At 34.3% G+C, this 11,938-nt stretch overlaps 1 protein-coding gene across 1 annotated transcript; it reads right to left on the bottom strand.

Moving 5' to 3' along the window:
• Nucleotides 1–4,980: 4,980 nt before the first annotated feature.
• Nucleotides 4,981–5,370, bottom strand: LOC106763533. The gene has a single exon (XM_014647714.1). The coding sequence runs from the start codon at nt 5,368–5,370 to the stop codon at nt 4,981–4,983; it is 390 nt and encodes a 129-aa protein (XP_014503200.1).
• Between the last annotated feature and the right edge of the window lie 6,568 nt (nt 5,371–11,938).

The following is an 11,938-nucleotide window of genomic DNA, read 5'->3' as shown; positions in this document are numbered from 1 at the left end:
CTACCCCTATCCCTAGGTGGTATTAACATAATCAAGGAATTTCTCACCAGTTCATGACATTATCGTACGTCCCCATATCGATAAAGACAAATGGCTTTTAAAGAATGAGTTAAACAATAAAAGCATTAAACCACAGATGAGAACCCAACAATTGATAAATAAGTATATGACAAGCATATGAAATAAGTAAGAATTTGAATATATGAGAGTTTCAAAAGATTACATTGTTCCCCAACAACAAAGGGTTTAGTTCACCATAATCATGGTGAAACTAGATGAAATATGATGAAAGAATGGAAGAAATAACCCTAAACTTGGTTGATTGGAGCCTAAGCATCCAAGGTGTGTGAAATAGCTCTGGACGTTTCTCTCTGCCAAAAGAATCGCCTTCTAATTCGCACTGGGGCTATATATAAGCCCAAAAAGATAACAGAATGATTAAAGAAATATTTACAGAATCTAGCTAAAAAAAAAAGACAACCGCCCAGGTGCCTAAATTCACTGCTCAACGGTTTGCCTCTTGCCGCTTTGACCGCTCAGCGGTCAGTTTTGCCGTTGAGCGGTTTCCCTCTAATCACTCTGAGCGCTCAGTGGACCATTCTGGCGCTCAACAACTCACTTGACCCTTCTTTTCATCATTTTTCTCCTTCTTTCATGGGTCTAAGTCCACCTTACTTCACTTTCATCTTTAATTCATCTAAAAACCCTGCAAAACAAGCATAATATCGCTAAAAGAAACTTTTGACTCTCAAAAGACACAACTAAGTGTTTTACTTGATTTAAAGCTCATTCTAAGCAATAAAGGGTGTGTTTTACTATCAAATTTAAGCATGAAAATAACGCTTTTTAGACTGTTATCAATATATGAGGGTGGATAAGATGAAATTGTAAACCCCAACAACTCCATTCATCTATAGTTTCTTAAAGCCAATTGAATCATTGCATTTGCATGTTTACTTTTGTTCTTTCATACACACTTCAACTTAATTCTTTTCTCAAGTCTTACACGATTTGTTTACATGAAAAGTAAGGCCTAAGAGTCCTTTGGGAAACGATACTTGGACTTACCCATTTATATTACTTGATAACGATCTGGTACATTTGTTAAGGACTTAACAGTATGATTGATTGTGGTTAAATGAAAGGCAAAGTTAATTTTTGTGACATTCTGATAGTAGAGAGAATGAGTCACCTCAATATACACTTGTGTGCTTGAGTGAAACACTTTCCTTGATGAGGAGTAGTTTCAGTTATACATGATTACATCTGTGCTTGGTTAATTGGTCATTCATGATAATAACATCTGTTAGAAAGAGTTTGATTATGTGAACACCATATTGAGTTTAATGGGAGTAATGCATCTATACATCTTAACTGATATTTTGACGATGACCTGAGAGTGATTACTTGTCTTGAAAGAAAGAGTTTGGAAAGTGTTAATCCATTGTATTGATTATTTAAAAACTGAGTTACATTTTGTTTTGCTTGAGGACAAACAAAATTCTAAGTTTGGGGTTGTAATAACGGTTGAAAAACCATTATTTTCATACTTAACTTTCATATCAAATGCACCCTTGTTGACTTAGAAACTTGCTTTGACTCATGATTTTTCTTTAGTTTTGTGAATAAAAGAGTTGATGACATGTTTTATGATTTTATCAATAAATTCCCGTGATTTTGTAGGTTTTTGGAATGATTTGAAATAAAGGTTGAAGTATAAGGGGTTGCAGTTCAGAAAAGTCAAACAAAATGCAAAAAAGTTAACCAATCAACCAGAAAAGACAACCAGTCAACCAGAGTGCAGAAAAGTCAACCAGAATGCAAAAAGAGTCAACTAGATCGTGATTTGATATATTTTGTGCAATTTTTATGATCCGTTTGGGCTTGGACATGTTTTTTGTTATTTTTATGTCGAATTTAAAGACCTAGACATTCTAGGGTTTGTATCTTTTGATGGCTTAGGCACAGAAACACACTTTTCACCCCTTTGGGGGTAGATTTGGGGAATTGACAACTCTCTTCTTCTCTTCCTAGGGTTTCTATCTCTTTCATTCCATTGTACACCTAGTTTCTTCATGACGATGGAGAACTAACCTCATATGTTATTGGGGAATGATGTAACCTCTAAACTCTCTTGTATTTGAATTGTTCTTGAATATATATGCTTCTTTCATTAATTGTTAGAGATATTCTTCTTTACTCAAATGCTTGGCATAAATCTTATGATTTGTAAATATCATGAGGAGATATCGCACTCTTACGGTAGGTGGAATTGGGGAAGGTGACAAATCTCCTCTTCTCTCCCTAAGATTGGTATCTTGAGATATCTACAAATCACGATTTAGAGAGTTCTCTTGATTATGAAATATTGCCTAGGAATAGGAATAGGACGGTCAATTGCTTTAAGCTTCTGTCATTAATGCGTAAGTAATTACTAGGGAGACTAGGAATAGTAAACTAGTAATTGGTGATAGGCTCTCTTCGCCGAGAAATCGGGTTTAGAGTAATTTAGAAAGTTGCATTAACAATAATGAAGAAGATGAATTCGTTTATGCATGAGAGTGGTTAAGTGAAATCTAAACATTAATACCATACTCATCTCATATTATCAATGTCATGCAACTTATTAATTTACTCTAAACCCGATCTCTTGGCGAAAAGAGCCTATTACCAATTACTAGTTTACCATCTCTAGTCTCCCTAGTAATTATCAATGCATTACAGTATAGAAGTTTAAATGCAATTGATCGTCCTATGCCTATCTCTAGGCAGTATTTCATTATCAAGAGAATTCTTATTAGTTCTAGATTTTCCCGTACGTTCCCGTATCGACAAAATCAAATATCTTTACACCGAATGAGTTAAACAATGTAAGTATTAACCTCAGATAAGAAAACCAACAATTGATAATAACAACATGTGAATATAATAAGAGTTTCAATATAAGAAAGTTTCAAAAGGATTACATTGTTCCCCAACAACAAAGGGTTTAGTTCACCATGGACATGGTGAAACTATATGGAATTAATGAAAAAGATGAAAGAGTAAACCCTAGATTTAATAAAGTGGAGCCTAAGCATCCAAGAAACCGTCTCCAAGGAGTGTAGAAGGTGCTCTGGAGTCTTCCTCTGCCAAAAGATTACTCTGAGGGTCGCACTGGGGCTATTTATAACACAGAAAAGCAACAGAATTTTGGCCCAGGCCCATCATTTAGGCGCTCAACGGTGGGCCCTATAATCGCAAGATGCTCAGCGGTCTCGTCCAAGCGAAAAATAGTAAAAAAATTGGTCCAGAATTGGCGCTCAATGCTCATTATCGCTCAGCGGTGGCGCTCAATGCTGCTGGAGGTCGCTCAGCACTAGCTGCGACAGAAAACTATACTCTAGTCAACTTTTCAGCATTCTGGTTAACTGGTTGACTTCTCTGGTTGACTGGTTGACTTTTCTGCATTTTGGTTGACTTTTCTACACTACAACTCTTTGATAATTCAACCCTTCTTTCAAATCATTCAGTAAACCTACAAAATCAAGGGAAACCAAGCATAAAAATCAAGGGAAATCAAGCATAAAACCAAGAAAACCAACTTTGACTCTCTTATTCTCTAACTTAAGAAAAACACATGATTGCAAGTTAATTCTAAGCCATAAAGGGTGTGTTTTAATATCAAAATTAAGTATGAAAATAACAGTTTTTCAACCGTTATCAAAATCTTATGTCCCAAAACAATTCCTTCTGTCACCATGAAATGACATTTCTCCCAATTCAAAACAAGATTTGTTTGAACACATCTATTAAGAACGACATCCAGGTTGTTCAAACACCTTTGAAAGGAATCTCCAAACACTGAAAAATCATCCATGAAGACTTCTATGCTTTTCTCCATAAAATCTGCAAAAATTGCTTGCATACACCTCTGAAATGTGGCTGGGGCATTACATTGTCCAAATGGCATTTTTCTATAAGATAAAACACCAAAAGGACATGTAAAAGTTGTCTTTTCTTGATCCTCAGGATCCACCACAATTTGATTATATCCAGAATAGCCGTCTAGGAAGCAATAGTAGGCTTGTCCAGCCAATCTTTCTAACATCTGGTCCATAAAAGGTAAAAGAAAATGATCTTTTCTGGTAGCTGTATTTAACTTCCTGTAATCAATACACATCTGCCACCCATTAACTGTCCTTGTAGGGATAAGCTCATTCTTTTCATTATAAATCACCGTCATCCCTCCTTTCTTTGAAACCACTTGTACTGGACTCACCCATTTACTATAAGAAATTGGATAAACAATACAAGCTTCCAATAGCTTCAATACTTCCTTCCTCACGACCTCTTTCATAACAGGATTAAGTTTCCTCTGTGGTTGAGCTACTGGCCTATAATCATCCTCCATAAGAATTCTGTGCATACAATACGTGGGACTTATACCCTTAAGATCTGAAATTGACCAGCCTAAAGCACCTTTATTTGCTTTCAAAACTTCCACCAACTTCTCTTCTTCTTTTGGGGATAATGAAGTACTAATGGTAATTGGATTTCCTCCATTATCTTCCAAAAACACGTATTTCAAATGTGGTGGCAACTCTTTCAACTCAATCTTGCTATCTTTAACTTTCTCTTTGGGCTTAATGTTTTCAAAGCTAGCCTTTTCTGCTGGAATTTCTTTTGTTGCCTCCAAATCCCGAACACATTCTTCAATCACTTTATCCTCTACTTCATTTAAATCTTCACATTCGTTAATAAGAATTCTTTCCAATGAAGATGCATTACGCACCCTATTCCCTTGCATCATATAGAGTTCATCCACCATGTCTACTTGAAAGCATGCTTTATCATCTTTAGGATGTGACATTGCCTGAAACACATCAAAATCCACCTCTTCATCTTGTACTCTGACTTTAAGTTTGCATTCTCTACATCAATAACGATCCTGGCCGTCTTCATAAAGGGTCTTCCAAGAATCAAAGGTGCATCTTCATTTTACTCCATCTCCATTATAACAAAATCCACTGGAAACAAAAATTTATCCACGTTTACTATTACATCTTCAGCCACTCTATATGGATATTTGAGAGATCTATCTACCAATTGAAGAGTCATCCTTGTCGGCTTTAGTTCCAATCCTTTAATTCTTTTGAACATAGAGAGGGGCATTAAATTAATGCTAGCTCCCAAGCCAATCAAAGCTTTCCCAACTTCTAAGTCCCCTATGGTACATGGAATGGTAAAACTCCCTGGATCTTGCAATTTAGGAGGTAACATCTTCTGTATGACTGCATTACAATTTCTTTGCACCTCAATAGTTTCCTTCTCAAAATATTTTCTTTTCTTCATGAGAAGTTCCTTCAAAAATTTTGCATATGACGACATTTGCTGAAGTGCCTCAAAAAATGGTATGATGATTTCCAACTATTTAAAAATCTCCATAAATCGGTCAAACTGTTTTTCTTTCTCCTTCCTTGAGTATATCTTTGGATAAGGAAGGGGTTTTTCATACTCTCTTTCTTTTAATTTTTCAACCTCTTCATTTAGTATCTCTCCCTCAACTCTCATTTTTTCACTCTTTGCATTTTCTTCTTCCTCTTTTTTCGCCCTCTGATAACTCTTTTTTTCTTCACTCTCTTTTTCTCTCTCTTTTCTCTCAATTTTTCTCTCTTTTAACACTCTTCCACTCCTAGTAGCAACAGTCTCACATGCTTATCTTGCAACACTCCTTTCATTCCTCTCACCACCATGCTTTTCCTTCCTAGTGTTCCTGTCCTCCAAACCTTTAACATAAAATACACTTCTATTCATAACTTGTTGAAAGAACTCTTCAGACTCTATATTTTCCTTGATTGTCATGATTTGTGGTTGCTTTGAAATTCTTGAAGCTTTTTCTAATTTCTTGCAGCAATAAAGACAATTTTTGTATAATTGTCTCCAACTGTTGATTAATCATCTTGTTCTGCTCCAATATAACATTAGGATATTGTAACACTAAAACATCCTACTGTTGGATAAAATCAGTACTTTCACTGCTCATCTCATTGTTACTAGCCACCATATTCTCTATCATCTCATAAGCTTCATCAACGATCCTATTCTGAATGTTTCCTCCTGCTGCAGCATTCAAAATAAGATTTGACTGTAAGTTAAGACCTCCCAAGAATGTAAGATCTAATGTCGTTCTATCAAACCCATGAACAAGTGTCTTTCTCCGCAAACTTTTAAACCTATCCCATGCTTGTCCAAGAGTTTCCTCCATGCCTTGTTTGAAGGATGGAATCTCCAGCTTTTGTTGACTAATCTTCGACTACGGAAAATACTTATTCAAAAATTTAGATGCCACAATCTCCCAAGTTGTGAAGCTTCCTTGTGGAAAAGAATTTAACCACAGCTTTCTGTCGTCTGAAACTCTAGTCATCTTTACTGTATTACAAATTTCATTGAACGTTGTCAAATGATCATATGGATTCGCATTTGATAGCCCATGAAATTGGTTGCTCTGCACCAGATGGATTAATGTAGGATTCATCACCAGGTTATTTGTGTTGTCCCTTGGCATGGCAATATTGTTAAAGTGTAACGGGCCAACAACATTTGACGCATCTGCAAGTGTACGTCTAGGAGGAGCTTGCTCTGCCATCTCTTCTGTTCTTTGTGAAGATGCCTCCAATGAGGGTTGTAATAGCCTTTCAGGAGAAGGTAATAGCTCTCTAGACGGACGTCTAACTTTCTTCCCCCTCCTATCACTCAATCCTTCGAGAAGAGGTTGACTTTTCTTGCTTCTGGTTTGAACTAATTCCTGCATACACAAGAAACAAAAACCCTAAAAGCACTTTTTAAAATAAAAATAAAAATAAAAATAAAACAAAATATATACAAAGTCAAATTTAATCAAATTTACACTACTCGAAAAGTTAAACCACGAGTCCCCGACAACGACGCCAAAAACTTGTTAACTCCCTGGCAAGTGTACCAAATCATATCAAGTAATAATAGACAATAAGTCCAGATCGTTTCTCAAGGGACTCTTAGGCCTTATCTTTCATGTAAATTGATTGCATAAGACTTGAAAGAAGAATATAAATTGTAGTGTTAATGCAAAACTAAATCTAAGCATGCAAATGCAAATTGAATGAATTGGCAAATAAAAGATATGAATGAATGGAGTTGTTGGGGTTTACAATTTCATCCTTATCCACCCTCTTATATCCACTATTCTTATTAAATTCTCTTTATTATCAATGTCATGTAACTTTCTAGATTATTCTAAACCCGATTCCTCGGTGAAGAAAGCCTATTACCAATTACTAGTTTACCATTCCTAGTCTCCCTAGTAATTACCAACGCATTAAGTATAGAAGCTTAAAGCAATTGACTGTCCTACTCCTATTCCTAGCCAGTATTTCATAATCAGGAGAATTCTTATCAGTTCTAGATTTCCCCGTACGTTCTCATATCGACAAAATCAAATATCATAACACCGAATGAGTTAAACGATGTAAGCATTAACATCAGAAAAGAAAACCCAAACAATTGATAATAAAAGCATATGAATATAATAAGAAATTTGATACAAGAGAGTTTCAAAAGGACTACATTGTTCCCCAACAACAAAGGGATTAGTTCACCATACGCATGGTGAAACTAGATAAAATTAATGAAAAAGATGAAAGAGTAAACCCTAGAATTGATAAATTAAAGCCTTAAAATCCAAAAAACTGCCTCCAAGGAGTGTAGAAGGTACTCTGAAGTCTTCTTCTGCCAAAAGATTAACCTAAGGGTCTCACTAGGTCTATTTTTATAATGCAAAAAAGTTACAGAATTTCGGCCCAGGTCCATCATGTAGGCACTCAGTGCTCACTTGATCGCTCAACGGTAGCCCCTATAATCGCAGCATGTTCAGCGGTGGAACCTGGCGCTCAGCGTTGGATTAGAATCGCAGGACGCACAGCGTCACCGCTCAGGCGAGAAACAGTGGCTTCCTCCTCGAAGCTGGCGCTCAACGCTGGAATTGGCACTGAGCGGTAGACCTTACTCTTCTTTTGTTTCTTTTCTCATCCTTTCTTGAGTCTAAGTCCTCCCTTCTTCACTTCCATCCTTCAATTCTCATCAAATCTTGCCAAAACAATGTAAAAACAAGCATAATATCTCTAAAACCACTTTTGACTCTCTTGAAACCAAACTATTGTGTTTTGCATGATTCTAAGCTCATTCTAAGCCATAAAGGGTATGTTTTGATACCAAATTTTAAGTATAAAAATAACGGTTTTTAGACCGTTATCAGTTTACATAGAATTTCTACTATTGCATGTGTTTGGAGTTCCCTTCTATTGATTCTTAGTTCCTTTATTTTGTATCACTAAATTTCCTTTATTTTGTAGCTAATAATGTGCCTCGAAGAATCTCCAACAATGTATAGAGTTGAACCAATCATAAAAGTAAACAAAACAGCAAAAACGAGTTTTGGAATGTTGCTTTTGGGATGTCGCTACCGCCACTCTAGGGGCGTTAAGCGCCAGTAGAAAGTATCGCACCACGCCTAGGTGCCTTCTGAGGGGCCCTGAGTGTCATCCTCTTGCAAGCTCGATCGACTGCCCTAAGTTGGAGCACTGAGCGCCAGCTTGTTGGGCTTGGACCCATTTTCCATTATTTTTCTGATCTATTTAAGGACTTGGACATCCTAAGAATAGTATCTCTTAATGGTTTGAGCATAAAAACACACGTTTTTGTACTATTGTATCATACTATTTGTTGAGTCTATCACGCCACCCATTATCGAGCCATTATCAAATCATCATTTAATGTATAATTCTACGTTTAAGATATATATACCCTGATGTGAGTATATTGAAAATTTCACATCAAGTAAAGATAAAATGATTTTACAATATATAAATAAATACAATAAGTCGTAAATTCTACTTTTTAACAATTATTACTCTTTCTTTTACTAATCCTAAATAAAGTGGTACTTTCCAATATATATTATTTTGATCAATTTAACAACTACTAATTTAAAGAACAAGTTATTATATGACTTTCTTTTGTATTGTTCTTCTTACATTAATGTTAAAATTAAAAAAAAAAAAGAGACGGTAATAAGACAGAATTACTAGGAGTAAAAGCTGCATAAAAGTTAATGCAAGTGCAGATGTCACCTGAATTCCATGTGAATAGAGCATGAGATAACATCAGAATCATGCAGAGACCATAATATGCAAGGGATATATTTATTATTGTATCTTAAATTTGGTAGTGAGAGACCCTCCTTCAAACATATGTAAATTAATGTGGTAGAAGTGTGCTATCTTCCATATGTATGGGCAATGATTGTGACACAATAGCTATATGAAGCGGTGAAAGCTGCATGTTTCAGTGACGACTACTCACTCATTCACTTCCCTCATTTTTGACCCATCAATAATTAAATTCAGAGAACCACCCTGCAGCTACTTATTTTTTTCTTTGATGTATATAGTTATAAAATCCATGTAACACCCGAGATATTGAACTGCCGTTTACTGTACATAAATGCAAGAGTGTGCAAATATGGGTGTGCTCTAAGTTTCCCTTTCTGTGACAATTATCATTTTTCTTTTCCTTTGACTAAAACTTGAAGAATCCTTAACTACTACACAGAGGCCTGAATAATGGTTTGTACGTATTCCATTTGAGTGTACCAAAGTTTCAATATAGACAAAAAATATAAGTATATTAAACAGACAGAATATATAGATACTCCAATCCATAATTATATTAAGAAAAATTCAAAGTCTGGTATTTTAAATTCTCAATCTTCTACATTATAAACCTTTTTCCCCACGTGTTAAGAGAACATACATTCACATTAAGCACAACAAAAATTAAATATAGTAAATTATTTGACAAGACATTTAAATCTTCAAGTTCTAAACTACCTTATAGTGTACATGATTTTATATATAAGTCTTAATATTCCGATGTGTTTGTACACTTTTTTCAGTAACTACTTATATAAATTTAATGAATGTGTTGTTTGATCACACATATATGAAGTATATTGTTATTTTAGAACTTCATATTTATTTACGAGTTAGGATTTAAAAAAATATATATATTTAAATTGTTTTTAGTCTGTAAAATTATAAATTAGGTGTATTGTAACAAGTCATAATCGAAGGTTGACAAAGTTACATTAATGTCCATCTCTACCTATGTAATATCGTTATTATTCCTCAAGTATTATTTACTTTCAAGTTTGAAATTTTGTATCCTGTAAAAGTATCTTATATCTTTGGTTTCAAAACAACATAAATTATTGGGTGTATCATAAAATGATTTTTTTTTAATTATATTATTTATATTATGTTTCATCAAATTTATTTTAATTTGTATGTAAATGTAAATTAATTCCGACCAGTAAAAAGCTTATTTTTAAATGATTACAGAAAAATTTAATAGAATCTTCATTCTTGGACCTTAGTTTCATCTGCCAAAGATATTAGTACATTCAATTTTAGTACAACCCTATGATAAATTCTTTAATTTTTTATTAATTAATTAATAACCAGCTGTGTGAAATTTGTTGAGAAAGTAACGATCAAGGAGTTATGAAATCGGAATTAAATGCTTTCTTTTCTTACCCTTCTCAGAACAAGGAATCCCAATTCATTAAATCACCAAAATCAATCATAAATGGGAATGGCCTTGTCGGGCCCTGATGATCATCCATGCTCGAACATGGCCCGTATGTGTCACCATTAACGTTTTCTTATTAAAAATAGGTTTCAAGATGTTTCTTTTGCACATTGTGAGGAAAGAATCATGAGCCTTATTAAGACATGTATACTGTAGTGAAAAAGTTTAATTTTATGGATCCATCAAGAGACAACAGCTCATTTTAAACGTGCACTGTCAACTTCTACTCGCTAGTAGGGATACTCAGGAGAACGTAGATAAAAAAACCCACCACGAGGAACACTAATTGGTGATCGTACTCATCCAACGACAATATAATAATAATAATAATATTGCAAAAAGTAAAATAATTTAGAATAAACCAACTAAAAAGTAAATCTCACTTTTTTATTTGGCATGAGAAGAGTGCAAGTACACTCAATGGTATATATGTAAAAAAATTCAAAATTAATTTTCCTGTCGTTATTAACGCTATGTCACATTATTTGGGTTTCTTAACTTTCTTCTTGTCCACGTTTGAATTCGATAATTGGCACCGTAATTTACATAGATTTTTAATGTGTGAAGTCTAAAGATAGGACTCATTTATGTGTGACATCGATTACAACTCCGTATCTTTCTACTAAGTGTCACAAATTAATAAAAAAGTAAATATAACATCAAAATATAAATGTAAAATTTATATTATATTTCTAATTATCGAGAATTTTTGTTTTTATTCAATTTTTTTAATCAAATCAATTTGATGTGAATTCTATATAAATAGAATTAATAAATAATTAATTTTTCAAGATAAATTCATAATGAAGAGTTTTTAGACAAAAGTACAAAAAGAATACGGTAGGTTTCATGGGCTTGTATTTTGTCTCTTTTGCTTTCGTTTCACTTCTAGTGAGGAAACATTTATAAACTCTTAAATTTCCTTTAATACAAAAAATGTGGAACTTCACATAGGTTGGACTTAAAAGAAAAGAAGAGTAATTCGTTTTCCATAACTTGTGGTACAAGTAGTCTTAGCTAGCTTTCATTATTTGAACTTGCTAGGAAGCTTATAAAGCCTCTTGGAATGAGAGAATTAAGCAATGTGGGGCTAAGAAAGGCCTAGGGACGCTGCTGGTCAGACCATGGCATTCAAGTCCCACATCTCTTAAATCTCTTCATGCAAGTCTCTCCAAAAACTATATATAGCAACCTAGGGGGACTCTTTGTAGACACACCTTTGAATTGAATGAAATTTTGAGTTGAATTGCAATCTTTCATTCTTTTAGAGATA

The sequence above is a fragment of the Vigna radiata genome, chromosome 6, assembly GCF_000741045.1.
Source record: "Vigna radiata var. radiata cultivar VC1973A chromosome 6, Vradiata_ver6, whole genome shotgun sequence".
In the NCBI taxonomy this organism is placed as follows: Eukaryota; Viridiplantae; Streptophyta; class Magnoliopsida; order Fabales; family Fabaceae; genus Vigna; species Vigna radiata.
This window is presented reverse-complemented; position numbering and strand designations above follow the sequence as displayed.

Excerpts from the sequence above, each read along its gene's own strand:
- LOC106763533 (XM_014647714.1), bottom strand. The coding sequence starts at position 5,370 with ATGTCGTCATATGCAAAATTTTTGAAGGAACTTCTCATGAAGAAAAGA.